The sequence below is a fragment of the Atractosteus spatula genome, chromosome 5 (genome assembly GCF_055471065.1).
Source record: "Atractosteus spatula isolate fAtrSpa1 chromosome 5, fAtrSpa1.hap1, whole genome shotgun sequence".
Lineage (NCBI taxonomy): Eukaryota > Metazoa > Chordata > Actinopteri > Semionotiformes > Lepisosteidae > Atractosteus > Atractosteus spatula.
Window position 1 is genome coordinate 13,582,987 of NC_142710.1, and position 27,160 is coordinate 13,610,146.

The 27,160-nt window shown below is 52.8% G+C and overlaps 2 protein-coding genes across 3 annotated transcripts in view; one reads left to right on the plus strand and one right to left on the minus strand.

Moving 5' to 3' along the window:
* LOC148834211 (3 beta-hydroxysteroid dehydrogenase type 7-like) overlaps positions 1-14,297 on the plus strand; it is a 40,784-nt gene extending 26,487 nt beyond the window's left edge. For both annotated transcript variants that reach the window (XM_088916951.1, XM_088916950.1), the window contains exons 5-7: positions 8,578-8,677; positions 9,213-9,375; positions 10,467-14,297. In XM_088916951.1, coding sequence (XP_088773077.1) covers positions 8,578-8,677; positions 9,213-9,375; positions 10,467-10,861 — 658 coding nt within the window. In that variant the 3' untranslated portion in view covers positions 10,862-14,297. The remainder of the gene's footprint in view (positions 1-8,577; positions 8,678-9,212; positions 9,376-10,466) is intronic.
* Positions 14,298-20,831: 6,534 nt separating this feature from the next.
* On the minus strand, positions 20,832-26,920 carry LOC148834212 (3 beta-hydroxysteroid dehydrogenase type 7-like). The gene is made up of 6 exons (XM_088916955.1): positions 26,764-26,920; positions 24,761-24,916; positions 23,000-23,108; positions 22,181-22,280; positions 21,551-21,713; positions 20,832-21,226 (listed from the first exon to the last, which is right to left on the minus strand). Exons 1-6 carry the CDS (start codon positions 26,918-26,920, stop codon positions 20,832-20,834), a joined length of 1,080 nt encoding a protein of 359 aa, XP_088773081.1.
* Between the last annotated feature and the right edge of the window lie 240 nt (positions 26,921-27,160).

The following is a 27,160-nucleotide window of genomic DNA, read 5'->3' on the forward strand; positions in this document are numbered from 1 at the left end:
ATCTCCCTGTCTCCCTGTGTGATTCCCTGTCACCCTGTTTATCTCCCTGTCTCCCTGTGTGATTCCCTGTCACCCTGTTTATCTCCCTGTCTCCCTGTCTGATTCCCTGTCGCCCTGTTCAGCAAAACCTTCCCCTTCAGTCCCAGACTGTATCTGGTTGCTCTTCTCTGGTCTGATTCTAGAGCAGCAACATCTTTTCCGTATCGTGGTGACTAAAGCTGTACACAGATTTCAAACTATTCATCCATCCATGTTCTGAGCACTTCGCCCAAGTAAGGGTTGCAGGGGAGCCGGAGTCTATCCCAGCAAGCGAGAGACACAAGGCCTGAGGACACATGCTGGAAGGGACACAGTCCATCGCAGGGCAGGCACACACTCACACCAGGGCCAAGTTTCCCACAAACCAGTTAGCCTGCCAGCATGTCTTTTGGCTGTGGGAGGAAACTGGAGCCCCTGGAGGAAACCCACACAAAAACAGGGAGAACATGCAGACTCCACACAGATCGATCAGGTTGTCCAGTCGGGTCTGTGCTGGGAGGAGGAGTGGGGCCGTGCCGGCGTGTTTCTGTGTTTATACACTGAGCGCGATCAATGGCTGTGTTCCTTCTGTCTCTCGTGGCTTGTTCTTCTGTCCACATCTTGTTCTCTTTCACTCCCTCTCCTCCTCCTCTCTCACTCTCCTCCTCTCTTTCTCTCCCTCTCCTCTGTCCCTGTTCTCTCTCACTCCTGTCTCTCTTGTCTCTCACTCTCCTCTCTCTGTTCTCTCTCACTCCTGTCTCTCTTGTCTCTCACTCTCCTCTGTCCCTGTTCTCTCTCACTCCTGTCTCTCTTGTCTCTCAGTCTCCTGTCTCTGTTCTCTCTCACTCCTGTCTCTCTTGTCTCTCACTCTCCTCTGTCCCTGTTCTCTCTCACTCCTGTCTCTCTTGTCTCTCACTCTCCTCTGTTCCTGTTCTCTCTCACTCCTGTCTCTCTTGTCTCTCAGTCTCCTCTGTCTCTGTTCTCTCTCACTCCTGTCTCTCTTGTCTCTCACTCTCCTCTGTTCCTGTTCTCTCTCACTCCTGTCTTTCTTTGTCTCTCAGTCTCCTCTGTCTCTGTTCTCTCTCACTCCTGTCTCTCTTGTCTCTCAGTCTCCTCTGTCCCTGTTCTCTCTCACTCCGGTCTCTCTTGTCTCTCACTCTCCTCTGTCCCTGTTCTCTCTCACTCCTGTCTCTCTTGTCTCTCACTCTCCTCTGTCTCTGTTCTCTCTCACTCCTGTCTCTCACTCTCCCGTGTCTCTTCTCTCTCGTCTCTTCAATGTCTCTCCTCTGTGTCTCTGCTATCTCTCACTCCCGTTTGTCTCTCCTCTGTCTCTCACCCCTCTCTCCTCTCCCTGCTGTCTCTGTGTCCTCAGTCTCTCTCCTCTCTCTGCTGTCTCTGTGTCCTCAGTCTCTCTCCTCTCTCTGCCCTCAGTCTCTCTCCTCTCTCTGCTGTCTCTGTGTCCTTAGTCTCTCTCCTCTCTCTGCTGTCTCTCTGTCCTCAGCTCTGTTGTCGTGACCAAGGGTTACAGCCTTGCCAAGGCAATAACAGTTAGATGACGTTTACAGCGATAAAACATCACAGGACTGGAGCTGTTCTGATTCTGGCAGGAGTGGGAATTTGGGGAATGCATTTATTTGAGCACAAAAATGTTTATCTAATCCCAGAGTATGTCTCACAGTGCAGCAGAAAGTGCATCTGTCTTTGTTTCTCCCTGCTGGCAGTGAGAGCTCAGCCTGTCCTCTCTGGATAGCCAGGTCTGTCTGTGTCCAGTTTCTACATCCAGGCTGTGGTCACTGAGCCTGTCCTCTCTGGACAGCCAGGTCTGCCTTTGTCCAGTTTCTACATCCAGGCTGTGGTCACTGAGCCTGTCCTCTCTGGACAGCCAGGTCTGCCTGTGTCCAGTTTCTATGTCCAGTCTGTGGTCACTGAGCCTGTCCTCTCAAGCCAGGTCTGCCTGTATCTGTACTTCCTCAGACTCTGTTTCTCTTTGCTGCCTCCTACGCTGGTCAGACACCCAGCTAGTGTTACTGTCTGTGTAGGGTCTGTAGCAGTCCAGTTAGTGTGTGTGCCCCTAGGTAAGGGACACACAGGTGTTGTCTGATCTGTGCTGTGTCTCGGTTGACTGGGTTTTGTGTTGTTGTAACTGCGCTGGTGCCAGAGAGCTTCAGGACCAGCTGGCTGAGGGGGCTCAGCTCCTGGCTCAGCTCTGGGCTCAGCAGGGCCGTGTGATGGCAGGAATGCTGGTCCCTGTCCTTCGGATGTAATATTGTATTACTCTCTTCTGTACCTTGATTAGCAGTGGGTATTGGCCTAACTTGGCCCGGCACACGTTGATGGGAGTTCTTCAGCCGGACTGCAGTTTCCTTCCCCAGCAGGACACTCTTCTGAATCCGGCAGGAGTGGGAATTCTGGGATTCGATTTCTTTAAACACCCAGCAGTACTTCTTTTCCAGCACCGAGCGGTTAAAGTCAGTCCCTGTGCTCTGTGTCCAGGCCCCACCTCTCCAGCAGGGGCGTGCTGCCCTTTGACCTCTAGAAGGACACCTCGAAAGTAAGCCGGGCCCCCTCTGACCCCCAGGCCAGGGGTCAGGACGCAGGCAAGGGGCTCGTGGGAAAAGCTTGCGTTCCTGGAGGCCCTGGCTCTGATGGTCTCGTCTCTGAGCGGCTCCTGCACCTGAGGCCGTCTTTCTGAAAGCAGGGCGTCTCTGGTGCACCCCCTGTTGAGCTGAGGCAGCGAGGCCGCAGAGCGTCCTGCTGTTCCGCTAGCTGTTCGCAACCTCTGGATGGTGGGGTACCAGGGTGCTGTTGCCCTCCCAGTCCGGGCCTCCCAGAATAACCGCAGCTCCTGACGTCGGCGCCCAGCGCGGCCCTGCACCATCCCAGGAATCCTGCCAGCGAGACAGCAACGATAGCAAGAAGGAGCAAAAAGACGAAGATGAAGAAGCTTTGTCTCATGCAAGAGCACCTGTAAGTGTTGCTCCTCAAAGTGCTTCACAGCAGGTGTGAAAACGTCCGTTGAGACAAAGGAAATCGGTTCTGCGGATGACAGATTACAACATGAGCCCCTGCTGAAGGAGAGAGACAGGCAGCTGAGATGTGAGAACAGACGTGACAGGCACGAGGTCCAGGAAGGGTCCTGTGTTGTTATTGGATGTGTTGTAACAGAAAGAATAAGGTTCTGGATCCCGAGATGAAGTTAAACAGATGAGTTTATTGCATGCAAGGAACAATAAAGACGAACTCTTGTTTCCCGCAAGAAACAACAAAACCGAAGTATTGTTCGAAGTGCCGGCGCAAACTTACAGTTTATATAGGGTTTTCCTGACGCTTCCGATGTCACTCATTATTATGGTAAAGGGGGGAGGTCACGTGTTTGGCCAGTTTACAGCTTTTTGGCCAAACGGTCAGAGATTAACTCCCCAGGGGGTTTCCTAGCTCTCCGAGCTCGCATCTGGAATCCTTATCAGTTCTCCCTTTCCTGCTATAAACTCCTGTTGCTTAGAAGTCTAATCTTCAAGCAGAAAGGACTTAATTTAACCCCCATCTTTACTTTTACTTCAGATGCCTGTCCCGGTGCAGACAGGAGGGCTGGTGTCTGATTCTCTGACTCTTATCTGGCCTTGTCCCCGCGCCAGCTGAGACAGAGTTTCCAGCTCCCAGGCCAGGGGGGCTGCTGTGAGGTACTGGATGTGACTCCAGAACTGAACTGGAAGCAAGCATTAAAACACAAGACAAGTCACAAATGAGAGGAGGCCGTTTGGACCAACTTACCCGTTTGGTCGCTGGTAGCGAATTAGCTAATTGATCCCAGGATCTCATCCAACTGTTTCTTGAGAGAAGTCCGGACATGGCTGAGCAGCGTGTTCCACACTCTTTGTGTAAAGAAGAGCCTCCTGTCCTGTCTGAGTGTCTCACCCAGCAGCGTGGCTGGGCAGCTTGTTCCACACTCCCGCCACCCTCTGTGTAAAGAAGAGCCTCCTGTCCTGACTGAGTGTCTCACCCAGCAGCGTGGCTGGGCAGCTTGTTCCACACTCCCACCCCTCTGTGTGGAAAGTTGGGCCTTCTGAGCTCTGACCAGCTGAGGGTCGCTTACTTTTCCCCCCGCCTGCAGTTCCTTTCCTGTGGTGTAAGGACCTGTGTGTCATTCTCTGCATATTTACTTTCAGTTGGAGAAAACAAGGCCCTACGAGGGGTTATTGCCGAGCAGTTGAGAGGTCAGTGGGTTCCAGTCCTGACTCACTGGGGTTTCTGAGACGTGGTTACAGAGACGCTGGCGGAGGAGGTGGCTCTGACAATAGGCCTTGTCTTGCCCAGGCGTCTCAGCTGCAGGTTGTGAAGGCGGACGGCCTGTGTTGTGTAGTTTGTCTGCTTCTATCGGGTGTTAACTCTTTGTGCTCGGTGGCCGAACCCGGGGAAAGGGATCTCATTCCTGGTGCGAGGCTGACTGAGCCGGCTAAGAAGCGTCCTGTGCCTGTTTGTTAAGATGAACGCCCTGGCAGCAGGTTACATAGCGAAACAGGGTGTCGCCACACGTTCCAGCTGAAATAGTGTCAGCAGACCTGCTCTTATTTCAGTATTGTCAGTCACACTCCAGGTGCACAGCGCCCTGATCCGCTCCAGGTTTTACAGTATTGTCAGTCACACTCCAGGTGCACAGCGCTCTGATCCGCTCCAGGTTTTACAGTATTGTCTGTCACACTCCAGGTGCACAGCGCCCTGATCCGCTCCAGGTTTTACAGTATTGTCATTCACACTCCAGGTGCACAGCGCCCTGATCCGCTCCAGGTTTTACAGTATTGTCAGTCACACTCCAGGTGCACAGCGCCCTGATCCGCTCCAGGTTTTACAGTATTGTCAGTCACACTCCAGGTGCACAGCGCTCTGCTCCTCACCTGCTGGCCAGGCTGGTTTGATACTGTGGGGGTGGGGGTGTGGAGTTGTGTTTGTGTCTTTGGGTCAGTGTGGGTAGTGTTAATTTCAGAAATGAAGTGAACACGTTACACCTTCTGGATTTCCCCAGTTATCACCTCTCTGGAGGATCTGATTCAGCTGTTTCTTGAGAGACGTCAGGCTGTCGGCTTCAACAACGGGACTGGGCAGCTTGTTCCACACTCCCGTCACCCACACCATGTTTGATGTTGGGGTATAAATGTGGACTAACGTGTGGAAACATGCTCCAGAAGATGTCCCCTGTCACTGTGTTCCCAGTGGCTCCCCAGTACCAGAGAGGGCTTTGAGAAAACAGCCTGTTGCAGCACCTGAAGGGTAAACTGGGACGGCAACCAAACCCAACCAGTTGACGCTCCATGTGAGGAGCTGATGTGTTTTCTGGTATTTCTGGCTAAGCACAGCACACACCTGCTCAAGATCATCCATTATCCAGACTCTTGTCCCATAAGCGCAGGGCTCAGGGCTGGACCGTGAGCATGGGCCTGCTACCTCCCCGCCCGGGACGCCAGCCCATCGCCGGAGCAGAGCACGCAGACTCCGCACAGACAGATGTTGTGCACCAGATCTGAACCCAGGACCCCGGAGCTACGAGGAAGGAGGCTCCAGGCTGCCCCATTGGAATTCCAAAGATGCTGTTCTGATATTCCGAGAAAGTGCTATATCTCGGGCACAGTTACAGCCCACTGGAAGAGCGTGCCAGCTGTCAGGAGGAGGACCAAGGGAAACATATTACTTATTACTTAATTATTTAAGTAATTACTTATTACTTAAAGGCTGGAAATGGTCCAGACCTCAGTGCAAACAAGCTGACTGTAGAATTTGAAGTATTTTGTCAGGTCGGGATAGGCTCCGCTTGAGGCTGCATCAGTTTAAAAACAGATTTGTGTTCTAAGCTCCACCGATATTGTGCAGCGTATAGTACGCTCTGTATGGAGCCTGGTCTTCATCAAAGTGAGAAGGATCTATCCCACTGTGAGGAGCAGGGTCTTCAGTAGAGTGAGGAGGATCTATCCCACTGTGAGGAGCAAAGTCTTCATCAAAGTGTGAAGGATCTATCCCACTGAGAGGAGCAGAGTCTTCATCAAAGTGAGAAGGATCTATCCCACTGTGAAGAGCAGAGTCTTCCTCAGAGTGAGAAGGATCTATCCCACCATGAGGAGCAGGGTCTTCAGTAGAGTGAGAAGGATCTATCCCACTGTGAGGAGCAGGGTCTTCCTCAGAGTGGGGCAGGCGGGACACAGTGCACATGCTTTTGGAAAACAGTCATCCCGTGAAATCCAGAGAGAAGAGATTGCTGAGGTTCCGGGAACATCTGACAACATTCTCTGGATTTTTGCCTGGTGCATTGTGTGCTTCATGCCTGAGAGCAGGACCGCTGTGCTGGTTTGGTACAGTACAGTAGTGTAGTACAGTGTTATTACAGTACAGGGCCGAGGGGAGACTGTGTGTTACAGCAGTGTAGTACAGTGTTATTACAGTACAGGGCCGAGGGGAGACTGTGTGTTACAGCAGTGTAGTACAGTGTTATTACAGTACAGGGCCGAGGGGAGACTGTGTGTTACAGCTGTGTAGTACAGGGCCGAGGGGAGACTGTGTGTTACAGCAGTGTAGTACAGTGTTATTACAGTACAGGGCTGAGGGGAGACTGTGTGTTACAGCAGTGTAGTACAGTGTTATTACAGTACAGGGCCGAGGGGAGACTGTGTGTTACAGCAGTGTAGTACAGTGTTATTACAGTACAGGGCCGAGGGGAGACTGTGTGTTACAGCAGTGTAGTACAGTGTTATTATTGTACTGGGTCCTTGCATGATTGTTTGTTGAGATTTTCAGTATTAATTCCAGATTCATTCCCCACTCTGCCTCCCACACCCTCCCTCTGTCTGCAGTCGACAACAAAAACAATACTATCCAGAGGCAATCATTCAGGAAACCACATAAAAGATATAACTCATTAAGAAACCCGCATAACAGAACAAGAGACACAGAGAGAGAGAGGGGAGATCACAGAGAAACCCTTAGTAATGAGCACAACACACAGCAGGACAGTGGAATCAGTGTATCGGGAAAAATGTTGTTTTGCTCTCAGTCTCCTGGCCACATGTCTCATGCATTAATTCTGGTGTCCCAGGACAGACCAACCCAGCAGCTGATGAGATACAGCTGGATTCCCTCCCTTCTTGAATTCCCATTCATCCACCTCTCCCCCTGCCTGTCTCTCTCTCTCTCCCTGTCTCCCTGTTCCCCTCTCCCTGCCCCTTTCCTTCTCTCTGGCTCCCCCTCTCTGTTTATGAACACTCCTCACTCCTCTCCTGAGGTCTGGCTCCTCCAGGCATTCAGAGCAGAGATAAGTTGGCTCCTACTCCTCCTTTTATCCCTCGCTCTCTGCACTTTAGGAATGCAGATCCGGACATTCAGGCTGCCAGACTCGGATTTTGGCAGCAGAGATGATTCACATTTTTCAGGAGAGAGAAATACAGTCTCAGCAGCTGCTTAAGTCAGGGAGAAATCTGTGTCCTAGGCTGTTTTTTGTTCTGATTGTTCGGGATCTGGCTGGAAGTAAAACTACACTGCAGTGTCCAAACGATTTGTCACATGTGCTGGGGTCAAAGGTCAAGCTGGGCTGTTCAATCCTGCTCTGCGGGCTCTGGTGTCGCCTCCTTTCCTGAAAGGCCAGGCGAGAGTACAGCCAGGCTTAGGCCTCTGTGGTGTCCACCACAGGCATGCAGTGAGGAAGTGAGCCCTGTCTCCTAGTCCCGATCGATTCTCACCTACAGCCAGTCAGATCTCTCCTGTACCGCTCAGATCTCTCCTGATCCCAATCGGATCTCTCCTGTACTGTTCAGATCTCTCCTGATCCCAATCAGATCTCTCCTGGTCCTGGTCACAACTCTCCTGTTCCCAATCAGATCTCTCCTGTACCGTTCAGATCTCTCCTGATCCCAATCAGATCTCTCCTGTACTGTTCAGATCCCTCCTGATCCCAATCGGATCTCTCCTGTAGTGTTCAGATCTCTCCTGATCCCAGTCGGATCTCTCCTGTAGTGATCAGATCTCTCCTGATCCCAATCGGATCTCTCCTGGTCCTGGTCACAACTCTCCTGTTCCCAATCAGATCTCTCCTGTACCATTCAGATCCCTCCTGATCCCAATCGGATCTCTCCTGTAGTGATCAGATCTCTCCTGATCCCAATCGGATCTCTCCTGGTCCTGGTCACAACTCTCCTGTTCCCAATCAGATCTCTCCTGTAGTGTTCAGATCTCTCCTGATCCCAGTCGGATCTCTCCTGTAGTGTTCAGATCTCTCCTGTTCCCAATCGGATCTCTCCTGGTCCTGGTCACAACTCTCCTGTTCCCAATCAGATCTCTCCTGTACCGTTCAGATCCCTCCTGATCCCAATCGGATCTCTCCTGTACCGTTCAGATCTCTACTGTTCCTAATCGGATCTCTCCTGTACCGCTCAGATCTCTCCTGATCCCAGTCGGATCTCTCCAGGTGTCACCGGCACACCTGTGCTCTTTCCTCCCCGTCGCTTACTCCTCCTGGAGCTAGAGTGGCTGTGTGGAGGAGGAGCTGGACTGACTCTCCTCTCTCTCCGCTGGCGCCCGCAGGGGGAACGAGGACACGGAGTACAATGTCTTCCACGACATGGCCTACCCCAAGAGCAAGGCGGAGGCCGAGAGGCTGGTCCTGAACGCCAACGGCAAGCAGGTAAGACTGCAGCCCCCCGGTCCTGTGGGCACAGTGTCCTCACTGCTGCAGACTGGCACTGGGGGACAGTACCTCCTGCCCCAGTCTGTACTGTGGGCACAGTGCCCTCACTGCTGCAGACTGGCACTGAGGGACTGTACCTCCTGCCCCAGTCTGTCCTGTGGGCACAGTGTCCTCACTGCTGCAGACTGGCACTGGGGGACTGTACCTCCTGCCCCAGTCTGTCCTGTGGGCACAGTGTCCTCACTACTGCAGACTGGCACTGAGGGACTGTACCTCCTGCCCCAGTCTGTCCTGTGGGCACAGTGTCCTCACTGCTGCAGACGGGCACTGAGGGACTGTGCCTCCTGCCCCAGTCTGTACTGTGGGCACAGTGTCCTCACTGCTGCAGACTGGCACTGAGGGACTGTACCTCCTGCCCCAGTCTGTACTGTGGGCACAGTGTCCTCACTGCTGCAGACTGGCACTGAGGGACTGTACCTCCTGCCCCAGTCTGTACTGTAGCCACAGTACCCAATGTGTGATGTTGTTTCAGATCAGCGGGGGGAAGGTCCTATACACTTGTGCCCTGCGCCCCACTGGTATCTACGGGGAGAACCACCAGCTGATGAAGGATTTCTACAACAGGGGCATGAAGACTGGGGGCTGGATACTGAGGGGCATCCCCGAGCACATTGAACATGGCCGTGTCTATGCAGGTACACACACTGATCCTCACTCCCACACCAGCTCATTCCTGTAACGCCCGGGAAATCTGCAGTCATCATGGGAAAGAGCAGAATTCCCATGAGTGCATGTGTTCCTGCCAAACCCATGAGGACCAGCTCCGGCCGCCTCCACTCAAGCCTCCAATTAAGCACTGACTCCAGTTAAGCATTTAAATCTCAAATCTGTGCTGCATCAGTGCTCTGACATTGAGCTTCCTGAGGTAGTACAGTCTCCTGCCTGCTTTGCACAACGCAGGATATCAGAAATGCCATCTAATTTCTGCTTCTTGATCATCACCTGCCACACTGGTCCAGCAGAGTGCCTTCGCTGTGAGCTTGTTTTTTCATCATGCTTCCCTGGCAGCCCCATTTCACCAGGCTCTGCCAGTCAGCCTCAGCATGTCAGACTCTCCTAGTCACTGTCTCCTCCCCCCACACCTGAACATCACTTCTGCCTTACAGTCTCCTCACCCTACACCAGAACATCACCTCCGTTTCACTGTGGTTTTTCTCACCCCACACCTGAACATCACCTCCATCTCATTGTCTCCTCACCCTACACCTGAAAATCACCTCCGTCTCACTGTCTCCTCACCCCACACCTGAACATCACCTCTGTCTCACAGTTTGTGTATCTCTGTGTCTCTCTGTCTCCTCATCACACACCTGAACATCACCTCCATCGCTCTGTCTCCTCACTCCAAATCTGAACATCACCTCTGTCTCACTGTCTCCTCACCCCACACCTGAACATCACCTCTGTCTCACAGTTTGTGTATCTCTGTGTCTCTCTGTCTGTCTCCTCATCACATACCTGAACATCACCTCCATCGCTCTGTCTCCAAACTCCAAATCACTGTCTCCTCACCCCACACCTGAACATCACCTCTGTCTCACTTTCTCCTCACCCCACACCTGAACATTACCTCCGTCTCACTGTCTCTTCACTCCACACCTGAACATCACCTCCGTCTCACTGTGATTCCCCTCACCCCACACCTGCGTATCACTTCTGTCTCACCACCCCACACCTGAACATCACCTCCGTCTCACAGTTTGTCTCCTGTATCTCTGTGCCTCAGGGAATGTAGCCTGGATGCACCTGCTGGCCTGCAGGTCCCTGCAGGAGCGCCCCCTGCTGCTGGGAGGGCAGGTGTACTTCTGCTATGACGACTCTCCCTACAAGAGCTACGAGGACTTCAACATGCAGTTCCTGTCGGGCTTCGGCTTCCGCGAGGTGCGCATCCCCATGTGGCTGCTGTGGGCCGCGGCCACGACCAACGACCTGCTGCACATGCTGCTGCGGCCGCTGTGCAACTACTCGCCCCTGCTGAACCGCTACACGCTGGCCGTGGCCAGCACCACCTTCACCGTGAGCACCGACAAGGCCCGCCGCCACTTCGGCTACCAGCCCCTGTACTCCTGGGAGGAGAGCCGGTGCCGCACGCTGGCCTGGGTGCAGACCTTCCGGGAGTGAGCACGAGGGCGCCGATCCGAGCGGATCAGTGGCGCCGCAGGGACGGGGAGGAGGGAGAGACAGCAGAGAGTCCAGAAGACGAGAGGCATCTCGAACCTGCAACCTCTCCCTCTGTGTCACTCTCACACCCTCCCTGTTCCAGTCCCTCACACAGTCTCTCTGACGCTTCTACTCTCTCTCTCTCTATGTCTCACTCTCACACTAACACTCTCTCACTCTCTCCCAGTCTCTCAGACTCACTCTCACCCTCACTCCATCTCTCTCACTCTCACACTCTCTCACTCTCTCCCAGTCTCTCTCACTCACTCTTTCCTTCACACCTTTCACTCTCTCTCATCCTCACTCCCTGTCACTGTGTCTCTCACTCCTGCTCTCTCTCACTCTCTTTCACTCTTTCTCGCACTCACTCCCTGTCACTGTCTCTCTCACTCTGCCCTCGCTGTGTGTCTTCAGTCAGAGCTTGACCTGCTTGTCTCAGGTTCCTCAGACGAGACTCTCTCCTTCATCCCAGTCTCTCTGCCGTTAACCTTCTTCTGATCAGTATTGACACACGACCTCACACTGCAGGGCCAGCAGTACAGCTCAGGTCTGTCGTACCCTGGTCATGTGCTGTACTGTGCTCTGAGTTGTTGTAATTTTACAGCAGCTCCTGCAGATCAGTGGACCCAGTCTTGGTCCTGCGGGAACACAGTCTGCTGGCTCTCCCTCCAGCTGAGCTCCAGATCTTCACTGCTGGTTGAAGGTTTAATTCGTCCTCTTGCTCATTCAGTGTTTTGATTCATTTCTTCAGTCCTGAGTGACACTGTCCTGAATACGCCACAAGTGGGAGGGACATTCTGTAAGACACGCCCCAACAGGGGAGTGACACTATCCTGGACATGCCCCCAAGTGGGAGTGACACTGTTAGACACGCCCCAACAGGGGAGTGACACTATCCTGGACATGCCCCCAAGTGGGAGTGACACTGTGTAAGACACCCCCCCCAGTGGGACTGTCTGTGTATCAGACACTCAGACACGCTAGTGACCATGCTAGTAGACACGCCAGTGGGAGTGACCCTTTTATCGGACACGCCCAGAGTGGGAGTGGCGCTGTATCAGATCCGCCCACTTGGGGCAAGTTGCTCCTGCGGTTACATTTCGGCAGTCCTGAACCCCAGAACTGGAACAGGGTTGATACAGTTACAGATCCCACTTGAATTTTTGAACATCCCTCCCCTCACCCCCCCAACGGGGAACTGAAATGAGTTAGTCTGTGAGGAAGAGCTCAGGCTGGAGTGAAAACCAGGAGACGCGGATCCTCCTGGAGCAGGACCGGGAGCCACAGCTCTACAGCGACGCTGAGCCACACAAACCCGACTGTCTGGGTCGTCCTGGGCTCTCTGCCTGCGTCTCCCCGATGGGCCACAGGACCTCGGGCCCTGCGGGGTGTGTGCCTGCTCTGTTCTGTGCTTGGTGTTGTGCCCCTGTGAATCTGCGGACTCGGCGGTAGGGGCTGGGTCTGCCCTTCACGCGCTGAGCCAGCAGGAGGAGACCGCCGGAGCGCCAGGTTTATCGCAGTCGCAGTCGCCGCGCTGCCGACGTTGTTTCTGACTTCCCGTTCTCCGCGGACCCGCCCCGCTCTGCTGGAGAAAACCCAGAGCCTTCACCTGCTTTCGTTTGCCAAGAGCACTTTGCCCAACCTTTCCAAAAGGTGGACGATTTCCTGTCGCCCTCGTTAGCAATAATCCCCACGGCCCGCAGAGACCTGGGGAGCCACTGCCTCCTTCGGCAAGGGCGTCTGCACAGTGGGGGTACGAGCTGGTGCCTCCCCGACACCCACCAGGTCCTGCAGGAATATTCTGCCCTTCTGACAGCTGAGCGAATCTCAGTACAGTTCTCAGTGCTGCCCAGGGTTCGAGCCGCTGACCCCCTGCCTGTACCTTCTCGCGGCTGTCTGAATTGACACATCGGCCTGGTCTGCTGTTGCCTTCGGTGGTGCACGCCCAGACCAGTGACCACATCACTCGCGGCAGCCGAGTCCTTTGCCAATGCATTAGGGGAAAGGCCTGGTTTGCTACTACTTTAGCGACTCAAGCCGCTCCTTCTCTCCCCAGAGCAGCAGCGTGGGTGCAGAAAGAAGCACAGCAGGACTGGTGGGAAGAAGGCTTATAATGAATAGATTAGGTGGAAAAAAAGGTTGTCAGACAGACCAGAATAGAGAACCTTGTAGCAACTTATGTTTTAGATTTGAAGCAAATAACCTTTTACCTTCATGAAAGCACCATGTCTTTTGTTTTATTTGCATATTTGTAAGGATATGTTGTGTGATCTTTAATCTTAAATTATCTTTGAAAAGTAATGATATATCCTTCAGCATATAAACAGGGTGTTTTTGTAATGAATTGTAATATAAACCTAGTTATGACTTTATGTTAGAAATCTGGATTTTGGGTGAGGATATAAGTTCTTGTATTTATATTGTGCCTTTTACCAGCAAGTATCCTGAAGGTCTTTACACACAGGAGGAGACTCACTGAATGCAGCCACCCAACACACAGATCAGTGGCAGCAGAGAGAAACTGCTGCACCAGGAGGGTTAAGAGGGACTGTCTAGCCCAGAGTAGAGTTTAGTCAAGACACTGGGGTCAACACCCCTACTTTTAGTGACTGACCAGCAGTCAGGAAACCTCTACTCTTACTGACAGTGTCCTGGGATCTGTACGGACCAGCAGTCAGGACAGTACCTCCTACAACATAGTGTCTCAAGTCACCTTAATGGACTGCCCCCTACTGGGCCACGGACACAGTTACAGCACCTGACTGATCTCCTACAGAGTCCTGACAGTACTGACCCTGTCCAGTTCTGCTGAGCTCCTGAGATCTGGTCTAATCAGGCTGCTGGATGGTAACACTGCTGTCTGTGCGAATAGGAAAGTTTTTTCTTTGTTGTTTTACCCTCAATTAAAGTTGTTTTCAAAACAAACTTCTTATTTCTCTTACCCTGTGAGCAGGCCATTTAGCTCACCGTGTGTAGAAAAGCAGTCCTCTTCTCTAGATTTCCGTTTGAAGGTGTTTGTTGATGATCGCTTCTGTTGAAACCGAGTTTCTGATGTTGGGAAGGCAAGGGCGTACTAATCCATTGAGAAACCTCATTACGTCTGCCTTCTTGCCAGCCGGATCTATTTTCCCCTGCAGGAAAGTCAGTGAGAGAAAATAGTTCCTGACTTCCCTCCCTCCTCCTGCTTGACCTTAATTTTAAACTTGTGTTTCCTTTATCAGTTTTAAGAAAGTAATATATTTAATTTTAAAGTAGCCATGCACAGCATAGCATAAAAATGTACAAAACTAAAATCAATGTGTAAAAACTGCATAGCAATTCTGTATCTAAATATATTTAAATTAGTATTTATTGTCATTGTTTAAATAAATCAATAAAACTATCTTTAACAACCCCAGACCCCCGCTCCTGTCCCTGTCCTTCTTGTCGGCCCTTTGGGGTGTCATTACTAATGTTCTGGCGGACTGGGGAGGTGCACCCCCTCTTTTGGGCTGTGCATTCCAGGTTTGCACCCCACTTCAGTTTCCAAGGCTTTGGACAGGCGTGGTCAGTCGTCCGGAGCGGGAGGACTGGATGGTCAGTGCCCACACAGCTCGGAGCTGAGGCGCACAGGGAAGAGCGTCAGGGACCTCAGAGCTCAGGGGTTACGGGTTCAAGTCCTAGGCGGGAGGCTGCTGTGCCGCTTCAGCTCAGATTGCTCTTCTCTTTGCTCCGGTGTGGCAACGAGTCTCCAGTTTTGATCCTGGAGACATTGCTCTTGTTTGGATAAAAAAAGGTTCTATATATTTGAAAGCGTGAGCCAACCCACCGCCCTGTGTGGCATTTAGGTCAACTAGGATTACACTAAAATGATAATAATCATTTACACTTATATAGCGTTTTTCTGGACACTCCACTCATAGCACTTTACAGGTAATGGGGATCCCCTCCACCACCAGTGTGCAGCCCCACCTGGATGATGCTCCAGTTTGCTCACACACACCAGCTCTCAGTGGGGAGGAGAGCAGAGTGATGAAGCCAGTTCAGAGAGGGGGGTTATTAGGAGGCCATGACTGGTAAAGGCCAGGGGGAAATCTGGCCAGGACACCAGGGTAACACCCCTAACCTTTTCAAGAAACACCCTGGAGTATTTAGTGACCACAGAGAGTCAGGACCTCAGTTTTATGTCTCATCTGAAGGACGGCACCTTTTTACAGTATAGTGTCCCCATCACTATACTGGGGCATTAAGACCCACAGAGACTGCAGGGTGAGCGCCCCCTACTGGCCCCACTAACACCTCTTCCAGCAGCAGCCTCAGCTTTCCCAGGAGTCTCCCCTCCAGGTACTGACCAGGCTCACACCTGCTGAGCCTCAGTGGGCTGAGGGCTGTGAGCTGCAGGGAGATATGGCTGCTGGCTCTAAATGGGGCAAATTCCCCGTCCAAGACCTGCAAACAGAGATCTGTAAAAACATTCTGCATTGTGCAGAGAAAAACAATGCGTGCAGGACCAAATTATACCAATACCCACTGCTAGTCAGCATACAGAAGACAGCAGTGACCAGCATTCCTGCCACCACACGGCCCTGCTGAGCCCAGAGCTGAGCCCAGAGCTGAGCCCCCTCAGCCAGCTGGTCCTGAAGCTCTCTGGCACCAGCGCAGTTACAACAACACAAAACCCAGTCAACCGAGACACAGCACAGATCAGACAACACCTGTGTGTCCCTTACCTAGGGGCACACACACTAACTGGACTGCTACAGACCCTACACAGACAGTAACACTAGCTGGGTGTCTGACCAGCGTAGGAGGCAGCAAAGAGCTGGGCGGGTCCCACCGCGAGGATCAGCTCTTCCCGCAGTGCGAGCGGTCCTGGCTCGCGTGTTAAGAGAGTCGGCTGTAGGTCCCTCCGCATTCTTTCCTCTGTTTCCTCCGCGCCAGTGGAGAGCCTGAGAAAGATTTTCCCTTCTGTCGACGGGTGCAGTCTGCAGATAAAAAAAAAAAAAGATAATAAAATGAGGAATGAAGAAACCCGAGGAAGGGGCTGTGAAGGGAAACAGTGCAGGGACAATCCCAGCTGCGGGCCAGCCTTCCGTGGGAATCGGTCCAGGGTGAAGAGCTGCGGGCTAAGGGTGTTTCCTCGCCGCCTGAGAGCTCCCATACAATCCAAATAACTCCATGGAAATGGGTCTAAATATTTACTTCTGGGAGACACAAGTACAGGGTGGGGCAGGTAAAAAACAACAGAAAAAAACTCCCGAAAAGCAATAGCGAAAGAACTGTGGTTTGATGGGGAGTGCAAACGCAACGGAAAAGCACACCGAGAACTCTCAGATCAAACACACAGACAGCCACGCAGCACAGCTCTGCGCCTTCGGGTACTGCGACACGGCAAGACTTCACCAGCACGCGCCGGCAACGAAGAGCAGCACGCACACGAGCACGCCACCCGTCACGCAGTCAGAGCGGCTTCTGGGAGGAGTGGAACAATTTCAATCAAAACCAGAAGAACCGGCCATCCAAAATGGAACAATCTGGCAAACATACTGTGAAAATCTCCGTCAAGAGCTCCCAGGCACGAATCAATCAGACCACAGCACCGTTTATGGAAAAACTCGAAATTTTGGAATTGGCTATCAAAGACAACCAGAACCCCTTAGACTCCCTGGTCACTGAGCAGGAGCTACCGGACAAACTCCAGGCCCTCAGACCACGCGAAGCCTGTGGCCAAGATGGAGTCAACAACGAGATGCTGGGACACAGCAGCCCGAAGTTGCAAGAAGCCCTGCTCAAACTCCTCAATCTCATCATGATAGGAGGATGTTTCCCCGAGGCCCGGAACCAAGGCCTGAGCACGCCCATCTATAAGAGTGGAGACAGACTCGATCCCAACAGCTACGCACATCTGGCGTCTGGTCTTGACCGTCACTGTTGCCTGGCTGTGCTGTGGCCCGTTGCAGGACAGACGTATCGCTAAGACAGCTGAGGACTCTGTCACTGTCAGTCTCCTCCAGGTCACAGACCCCGGTCACGGGCCAGTGGGGTGGACTATTTTATTGAGTGCTGTAACACCTCCTTCCTCCCATCAGTTCGATCTACCGCATAACCAAAGACACGATCAATGAACGGAGTTGATAACGAAAGTTCGGGAGGGATGACAACAACCACGCTCAATCATACGCAGCCGTCAGTCATTTGCAATCACTCCCTTCGTCCTTCCTCCACCGAACGCTATAAATACCAGCGTGATTTCCTACTCTCCCTCGCGTGCGACTTTTGCATCCCACCTCCACTCCACCTGCCCCTTGGTTACCTTGCGTGGGGGTCCTGGGCTCCTCGTCCTATGGCCAGGAGGTCGGCCCTCAGCCAAGTGGGTTAAGCCAATATTCGCTCCACAATAGTTCATCACACTCTGATCTTGGGTGTTGTCATTCCTAGTGAATTATAGAAATCAACCGGCTCCAAAACCAACAGTGATGAAAAGGTGTAGTCTACACTTGCCAGCGGTTACTGGTGGAGCGGTAGCTAAGGATCTGGGCTTGTGGCTGGAAGGTTGCTGGTTCAAATCCTGCGTCCGGCAAAGGAATCTTACTCTGTTGGGCCCCTCAGCAAGGCCCTTAACCTCAATTGCTCCAGGGGTGCTGTATGATGGCTGGTGCTGTGCTCTGACTTCAGGCTTCTCTCTCCCTATCTGTGTGTCTCATGGAGAGCAAGCTGAGGTATGTGAAAAGACAAAGGCCTAATGCAAGAAATTGTATAGGGCTGATAAAGTGATCTGATCTCTTATCTAATATATTGGCACGATTGCTGATAAAAACGAACCTTTGGGGAAAACACAGATGCCCTATGCAGGAAGAGTCGACGGTGATTGTTCTTCCTGACGAAACTCTGCTCTTGTAAAGGGGAACTGCAGCCCTGTTTTCACGTTTCAGGGTCTGAAAGACTCGTGCGTCTCAAACCCCAGTGAATACAAAAAAGAACACAGTAGCGCATAAAACCTCCAATTTCCATCACAGCAGAGACAACATTTCAAGGTATGGGCAGCGTCATGTTCTGCGATTCAGAACAAGGCAGCGAACTTTCCGGTGACAAGTGCGGCTTGCGAAAACAGCTCTTAACCCAATAGAAATATTGCTTTCGGTTTTGCCAACAAATACAATTTACTGTCTAGCTCTGCGTGCGGATCACGTTGGCACACTTCTGTGGTGGGATATCTGCTGCAGAACCTGTACTCATTCACTCGCACATCCCGTTACTGTAGTCATTACCGGGACTAGTGAGCAGGAAGGGCCCCAGTTCGTGGGGACTCTCACACTTCCCTCTGGCGAGACCAGGGCTTTGCAAAGTTCACAATTTTGTGCTCAATTGGAAATTTGTAATTTTTTCTATAACTTCAAAGAATGTATTCTTGTACCAAGATTTAATGACCTATCTGAGACACTGGGACCGCAGTTCTCCTTTAATATGTGTGCTACAACCATGACTTTATCCTCTAGAGCTTTCATTGAACCTGTCCTAACATTCACTGCAGGAGCCTGGTTTGGTAACCTGAGCCCAGAATACAAACAGAGTGAGCAGGATTGTGAAGGCAGCCAGCAAAGTCATCGGAGCTCCAGCTGCAGCTGTCAGACAGACAGTATGATCACAGACAGTATAATCAATCACAGACAGTATGATTACAGACAGTATAATCAATGACAGACAGTATGATCACAGACTCTCATGACCACCCCTTGTACAGTGAACCTGAGCTCCTTCTGTCTGGGCGTCGATTTAAGTGCAATAGAACCACGTTCTCCTTCAATCTCACAGCTTAATCTGGACAACTGCTTGTGTTTTTGACTTTTTTTCTTTCTTCGTCATGGACGTGTCAGCCTTACACACATACGGCCCAATTTCTTCTTTTTTTCTAAATGGTGACGATTACTTTAGCTGCCAATTTGTTTGTCTCGTCTCGTGATTGTGTTTCGTATTTGAAAATGGGCTCGTGTTGTGCTAAATGTAATGTACGCCAGGAGGTCGGCCCTCAGCCAAGTGGGTTAAGCTAATATTCGCTCCACAATAGTTCATCACGCTCTGATCTTGGGTGTTGTCATTCCTAGTGAATCATAAAAATCAACCAGCTGCAAAACCAACAGTGATGAAAAGGTGTAGTCTACAATTGTCAGTGGTTACAAATATATTGGCACGATTGCGTACCTGCCTGCAATGCAAATTTCCCACCTGTGTCAGCAGAGGAAGCAAGAGGAGCAGCTGGCGGTGAATTGCTGGGTCAGGCTGCCATCTGCTGGTCGGATTCGGAAGTACAGTGTTCAATGATTTTCCGCAGGTCACAGGGGTCCGCAGCCTACTCTCAGGAAGCACTGGGTGAAAGGTGAAAGGTGAGATACACCCTTGACAGACCCAGACACACATTCTCACACCGGAGCCAGTTTTCTCAAAAGACAATTCACTTACCTGCATGTCTCTAGACGGTAGAAGGAAACCCACACGAATACTGGGAGAACATACCAACTCCACACATAGAGCACACCAGGAGTTGAACCCAGGGCCCCAGTGCTTCAGGGCAGCAATGATAACCACTGCAACACTGTGCCACCTATTATTATTGTTGTTATTATTATGATTATGATTATGATTATTGAGAGACAGGCTCACTGTCTGTTCCTCTGACTGTGACAGGAGGTCACACACTATAGTATTATTATTATTATTATTATTATTATTATTATTGAGAGACAGGCTCACTGTCTGTTCCTCAGGCTGTGACAGGAGATCACACACTGTATTATTGTTATTGAGACACAGGCTCACTGTTCCTCAGGCTGTGACAGGAGATCACAAACTATATTATTATTATTGAGAGACAGGCTCACTGTCTGTTCCTCAGGCTAGGACAGGAGATCACACACTGTATTATTATTGAGAGACAGGCTCAATGTTTGTTTCTCAGGCTGTGACAGGAGATCACACGGTGATCCAGTTGTGCAGACTGCGGTCACTGGGCCTGTCCTCTCTGGACAGCCAGGTCTGTCTGTAGTAGTTCAGGTGGGTAGCTGCGTCAGCATGCGTAGGCTGGAAAGGAACAAGTAATAGGTTTATTCCATTCTGTCTGTGTCCAGTTTCTTTCTCCAGACTGTGGTCACTGAGCCTGTCCTCTCAAGCCAGGTCTGTCTGTATCTGTACTTCCTCAGACTCTGTTTCTCTTTGCTGCCTCCTACGCTGGTCAGACACCAAGCTAGTGTTACTGTCTGTGTAGGGTCTGTAGCAGTCCAGTTGGTGTGTGTGCCCCTAGGTAAGGGACACACAGGTGTTGTCTAATCTGTACTGTGTCATGGTTGACTGGGTTTTGTGTTGTTGTACCAACGGACGTCTTGAATAAAGGACTACATGGTGAGCAAAATGTCCTACTCAAAGGGTAACAGAAAACAGAGGTGCACAGTATTTTAAAACCACATGTTTATTGAGTGTAAAACAACAAAAAAAAACTGTTTCTGATTCACACAGACAGTAGAGTTGCCACCCTGCACCCTGATGTAGTCGGATCTCAGGAGCTCAACGGGACTTAAACGAAGACGAAACTGCTGCTACAATTGTCAGTGGACCAGTAGGGGGAAGTCCACCAAGGCGACCAGGGACACTTGTTGTAGGAGACCAGCTCGTGTGCCCACCGTGCAGACGCTCTTCCTTGGGCGGATCACTCTAACTTTGGGCGTGTCCAGGACAGTGTCACTCCTCCCCTGTGGGTGTGTCTGAAACAGAGCCACTCCCATCATGGGGGTGTGTCTGATACAGCGCCACTCCCATCATGGGGGTGTGTCTGATACAGAGCCACTCCCATCATGGGGGTGTGTCTGATACAGAGCCACTCCCAACATAGGACTCTCTGCTGTCTCTCCCTCCTCCCCGTCCCTGCGGCGCCACTGATCCACTCGGATCGGCGCCCTCGTGCTCACTCCCGGAAGGTCTGCACCCAGGCCTGCGTGCGGCACCGGCTCTCCTCCCAGGAGTACAGGGGCTGGTAGCCGAAGTGGCGGCGGGCCTTGTCGGTGCTCACGGTGAAGGTGGTGCTGGCCACGGCCAGCGTGTAGCGGTTCAGCTGGGGCGAGTAGTTGCACAGCGGCCGCAGCAGCATGTGCAGCAGGTCGTTGGTCGTGGCTGCGGCCCACAGCAGCCACATGGGGATGCGCACCTCGCGGAAGCCGAAGCCTGTCAGGAACTGCATGTTGAAGTCCACAAAATTCTTGTAGGGAGAGTCGTCATAGCAGAAGTACACCTGCCCTCCCAGCAGCAGGGGGCGCTCCTGCAGGGACCTGCAGGCCAGCAGGTGCATCCAGGCTACATTCCCTGAGGCACAGAGATACAGGAGACAAACTGTGAGACGGAGGTGATGTTCAGGTGTGGGGTGAGGAGACAGACAGAGAGACAGAGGTGATGTTCAGGTGTGGGGTGTGGAAACAGTGCGAAGGAGATGATGTTCAGGTATGGGGTGAGGAGAGAGTGAGACAGAGGTGATGTTCAGGTGTGGAGGGAGTAGACAGTGAGACGGAGTTGATGTTCAGGTATGAGGTGAGAAGACAGTGAGATGTAGGTGATGTTCACGTGTGGGGTAAGGAAAGTGAAACAGAGGTGATTTTCAGGTGTGGTGTGAGTGAGGATCAGTGTGTGTACCTGCATAGACACGGCCCTGTTCAATGTTGTTGGTAATGGCACGCAGTATCCAGCTCCCAGTCTTCATGCCCCTTTTGTAGAATTCCTTCATCACCTGGTGGTTCTCCCCGTAGATACCAGTGGGGCGCAGTGCACAAGTGTACAGGACCTTCCCCCCGCTGATCTGAAACAACATCACACATTGGGTACTGTGGCTACAGTACAGACTGGGGCAGGAGGTACAGTCCCTCAGTGCCCGTCTGCAGCAGTGAGGACACTGTGCCCACAGTACAGACTGGGGCAGGAGGCACAGTCCCTCAGTGCCAGTCTGCAGTAGTGAGGACACTGTGCCCACAGTACAGACTGGGGCAGGAGGTACAGTCCCCCAGTGCCAGTCTGCAGCAGTGAGGACACTGTGCCCACAGGACAAACTGGGGCAGGAGGTACAGTCCCTCAGTGCCAGTCTGCAGCAGTGAGGGCACTGTGCCCACAGTACAGACTGGGGCAGGAGGTACAGTCCCTCAGTGCCAGTCTGCAGCAGTGAGGACACTGTGCCCACAGGACAGACTGGGGCAGGAGGTACAGTCCCCCAGTGCCAGTCTGCAGCAGTGAGGACACTGTGCCCACAGGACCGAGGGGCTGCAGTCTTACCTGCTTGCCGTTGGCGTTCAGGACCAGCCTCTCAGCCTCCGCCTTGCTCTTGGGGTAGGCCATGTCGTGGAAGACATTGTACTCCGTGTCCTCGTTCCCCCTGCGGGCGCCAGTGGAGAGAGAGGAGAGTCAGTCCAGCTCCTCCTCCACACAGCCACTCTAGCTCCAGGAGGAGTGAGCGACGGGGAGGAAAGAGCACAGGTGTGCCGGTGACACCTGGAGAGATCCGACTGGGATCAGGAGAGATCTGAGCGGTACAGGAGAGATCCGATCGGGATCAGGAGAGATCTGAACGGTAAAGGAGAGATCCGACTGGGATCAGGAGAGATCTGAGCGGTACAGGAGAGATCCGATTGGGATCAGTAGAGATCTGAACGGTACAGGAGAGATCTGATTGGGAACAGGAGAGTTGTGACCAGGACAAGGAGAGATCCGATTGGGAACAGGAGAGATCTGAACACTACAGGAGAGATTCGATTGGGATCAGGAGAGATCTGAACAGTACAGGAAAGATCCGATTGGGATCAGGAGGGATCTGAACGGTACAGGAGAGATCTGATTGGGAACAGGAGAGTTGTGACCAGGACCAGGAGAGATCCGATTGGGAACAGGAGAGATCTGAACGGTACAGGAGAGATCCGATTGGGAGTTAAAGAGACAGGAATGACACAGAGAGACAGTAGTGAGTAAGAGAGACAGTAATTATACAGCGAGAAAGGAACGACACAGGGAGACAGGAATGAGGCAGAGAGACAGTAATGAGTTAAAGAGACAGGAATAAGATAGAGAGACAGGAATGAGCCAGTGAGACAGCCTTGCCTGTAGAAGTGGTCTCCTTTGGAATTGGGCCCCACAACATTCATGCTGCTGGTGTAGACAAGATACTGGACCCCCAGCTCCTCGCAGGCGCGCAGCACATTCTCAGTCCCTGCAGACACACACACACACCAGAGGGGGCGTCAGAGGACCTTGACACCCTGAGCAAACTGACACCACTGCTCTGAGCTTCCAGAGGACCTGCTAAACACAGCGAATCTAAGAACACATCATGGCAGAGTGAGATTCCCTTGTAACCCTCCCTGATTTCACCTGCAATGACATAACAATTCAAATCAACCTGAAGAATCACACTCAACTGATAAGAAGAGTCACAGAGGAGAGCAGCCATTCGGCTGAGCTGGCCTGTGATGTAGCAAGAAGACAATTGATCTGTGTGTCTCAGCCTGCTGTTTCTTGCCAGACGTCAGAGTATCAGCTTCAACATGGCTGAGCAGCTTGTTCCACACTCCCACCCCACCTGTGTGTTAAGTAGTGCCTTCTGTTCTCACTTTAAAATCCACATCCCTGTAGTTTCCACTTGTAATCCTGGTTTGTGCTTCACTGCAGTTTCTGAAGAAATCTTCTGGGTTAACTTTGTTAATGGCTTTGAAGATTTTGAATACCTGTGTCAGTCACCTTGTAATCTTCTCTGTTAATACAGACTAAAGAGACTCAGTTCCTCCAGCCTGTCAGTGTTGGACACTCCCATCAGACTAAAGAGGCTGAGTTCCTCCAGCCTGTCAGTGTGGGACACTCCTTTCAGACTAAAGAGACTCAGTTCCTGCAGCCCAGAATGTACCTGGTTGTTCTTCTCCTCTGAATCGAAGGGGAGCGGAGAGCGATGTGACTATAGTTGTCCTACAGGTGCTTTCCTTATTATTTGTCAGTAAAATGAATGTGAAGAACAAGCCTGGAGGAGATGGTTTGTGCAGAGGGAGGAGAACAGCCCTGCACGTGATTCCAGCGGTGAGCGCTGGTCGCCATGGCGCTGATCTCATGCCTGCAGCTCGCCGCCAGGCCAGGGCGGGGTGTCGGTACCCCAAGGTCGGCAGCGGGGTGACTCAGAGGCAACTGTGGGCTGCGTGATGCAAAACACAACACAGGGAGGGACGAGAGGAGGCCCTCGGCCCGTTTGGGCTACTAAAGAGAACTGATCCCAGGAACTCATGCAGCTGTCTCTTGTTCCACACCCCCACCACCCTGTGGGTGAAGTAGAGCCTTCTGCTCTGACTGGAGGATCTCAGCCAGCTGTTTCTTAAGAGAAAACAGAGGGTCTGCTTCAACAACGTGGCTGGACAGCTTGTTCCACACTCCCACTGCCCTAAATTCAAATAATTCGAGCTTAGCTTCATTGTCATGGAAGCAGGATATTGACTCTTTCTCTCTTTCCCTTAAAGACTTCATCTAAAGACTAAAGAGACTCGGTTCGTTCAGCCCGTCAGTGTGGGACGCTCCCTTCAGACTAAAGAGACTCAGTTCCTTCAGTTTGTCAGTGTAGTGTACTCTCTTCAGACCTGGGTACTCTGATCGTGAGTGGCAGCTCATTCCCCGTGCTCGCTCCCGAGATGGACTGGCAGTCCAGTCTGTCTGTGTGCCGGTGGGAGGGCAGAAACATGTGAGCTGGCATCAGAAGATGCAGCTCGTCAGCGTCTCTTCTATCAGCGCCCGCAGCTTAGCGCTCCAGGTGTGGACAGGGGTCGGCAGGGTCAGTGCCCGGGCGCTGGTGCCCAGCAGGGAGGGAGCGGCGCGGCCGGGACTCACCGTGCACGTTGACCGCGCGGATGGTCTCCTCAGGGATACGGTAATGGACATCCACCAGGCTGGCGGAGTGGATGACGAGGTGCGCCCCCTGCAGGGCATCTCTTACTGTGGGGTAGTCAGTGATGTCACCCTGGATCAGTCGGATCTTCACTCTCTCTGTGGGAAGAGGGAAAAACCGTGATGTCATACATACGGCTGTACATACTGGACTGCGAAGGCCCATTGATGTCACACATACACCAGACTGGACTGGACTGCACAGGCGCTGTGATGTCACACATACACCAGACTGGACTGGACTGCACAGGCGCTGTGATGTCACAGATACACCAGACTGGACTGGACTGCACAGGTGCTGTGATGTCACACATACACCAGACTGGACTGGACTGCACAGGCGCTGTGATGTCACACATACACCATAATGGACTGGACTGCACAGGCACTGTGATGTCACACATACACCAGACTGGACTGGACTGCACAGGAGCTGTGATGTCACACATACACCAGACTGGACTGGACTGCACAGGAACTGTGATGTCACACATACACCAGACTGGACTGGACTGCACAGGTGCTGTGATGTCACAGCACATAAACTGTACTGTATAATATTAAGGATCCAAGATGTGCAAATAATTGAAAGTAGGAAAGTAAAAATAACTGGAGCAGCATGGTGGCACAGTGTTTATCACTGCTTCATCACTACTCTCGGGGGCCCTGCATTTAATTCCTGGGGTGTTATCTGTGTGGAATTTGTATGTTTTCCTCATGTTCACATGATAGGCTGAAGGAACATGAAGGAACTGAGTCTCTTTAGTCTGAAGGGAGTGTCCTACACTGACAGGCTGGAGGAACTGAGTCTCTTCAGTCTTCAGACAAAGCCTATGACAGAGAGAAAGAGTCAATATCCTGCTTCCATGACAATGAAGCTAAGCTCGAATTATTTGAATTTAGGGCAGTGGGAGTGTGGAACAAGCTGTCCAGCCACATTGTTGAAGCAGACCCTCTGTTTTCTCTTAAGAAACAGCTGGCTGAGATCCTCCAGTCAGAGCAGAAGGCTCTACTTTACCCACAGGGTGGTGGGGGTGTGGAACAAGAGACAGCTGCATGAGTTCCTGGGTTCAGTTCTCTTTAACAGCCCAAACGGGCCGAGGGCCTCCTCTCGCCCCTCCCTGTGTTGTGTTTTGCATCACGCAGCCCTCGGGTGCCTCTGAGTCACCCCACTGCCGACCTCGGGGTACCGACACCCCGCCCTGGCCTCAGGGCGAGCTGCAGGCACGAGAGCAGGGCCACGGTGACCAGCGCGCACCGCTGGAATCACCAGGGGGCTGTCCCCCCCCTCCCCCCCCCGCACAACCCGGCTCACCGCGGCTTGTCCCTCGCACTGATTTGACTGGCAAATCGCGAGAACAGCACCTCCAGGACAACGGTAGCCACATCACTCTCCGCTCCCCTAAGATTTAGCCCGACGAACCCCAAATCATGTTGAAGAGCGCTGCGGGTCTCCACGTCCATTTTAACGAGCTCGGCTCCGGACGGGTCCACCCGTGAGAGTTCGGCTCCCGTGTCGGCTGAGAGCCCCGCAGCAGAACCGGAGGTGATCCGTGTGTCCTCCCTCGGGGAGCCCTCCTGTACCCCTCTCCTCACCGAGGCACCCGTGACCGCGGCACCCTTCTGGCTCGCGGTGCGCCGGAGCCTGACCCCGACGGGCACGCGGCGCCAGGAGAGAAGCTACTCCCCTGCGCGAGGGCATCTGTCCGTCGCCGGACACGTTCGCGCAGGACAGGGACACACGGGATGTTCGTCCGGCTGGAGCCCGAAGTGCTCCCGGGTGTTAATCCGGTTCATTCCGGGACTGAGCGGGTTTACAGCCACCTGCCCCGACCGAGCAGGCGCTGCCGGATCCCGAAAGCGGCGCAGCGGCGGATCGAGCGCGGGTCTTCCCGCCTGTATAGCGCCTTCAGCAGCCAGTGCCTCGAACCCCGGACCGGCCTCACCTGCGCCGAGCTGCTCCAGGCTGGGGTCCACGTGCAGGTCGAAGAGCCGGACCTCCGACACCGTCTCCTCCTTCTCCACCAGCAGGCGGACCAGGTGCTGACCCAGGAACCCGCAGCCGCCCGTCACTAGGTACACCCGACCCGGCCGGACCGTCATCCTCGCTGTCCTCGCTGTCCTCGGCGTCTCTGGCGCGGCGGTCGTGTTAAAGCGGCGGACCGGACTCCCTTCTCCCTCACGAGCGGATCGCCCTCTGAGCCCCGGGTCCGAAGCTGCAGGATCTACAAGAGGGGTGGGAGGGGCGGGGGGAGTGACCGCGAGACCCCCCTGGAGCGTGGACAGCCCCGTGCGTTGGGCCTCCCGTCAAAGAACTCAAACAACGAAGCCCGCCGGGTGCGT

Coding starts and splice junctions, on each gene's coding strand:
- LOC148834212 (XM_088916955.1), bottom strand. CDS start 26,920: ATGACGGTCCGGCCGGGTCGGGTGTACCTAGTGACGGGCGGCTGCGGG. Junction 23,109..24,760: donor CCGCGCGGTCAACGTGCACG/GTGAGTCCCGGC, acceptor GTGTGTCTGCAG/GGACTGAGAATGTGCTGCGC. Junction 21,714..22,180: donor TGAACGCCAACGGCAAGCAG/GTAAGACTGCAG, acceptor ATGTTGTTTCAG/ATCAGCGGGGGGAAGGTCCT.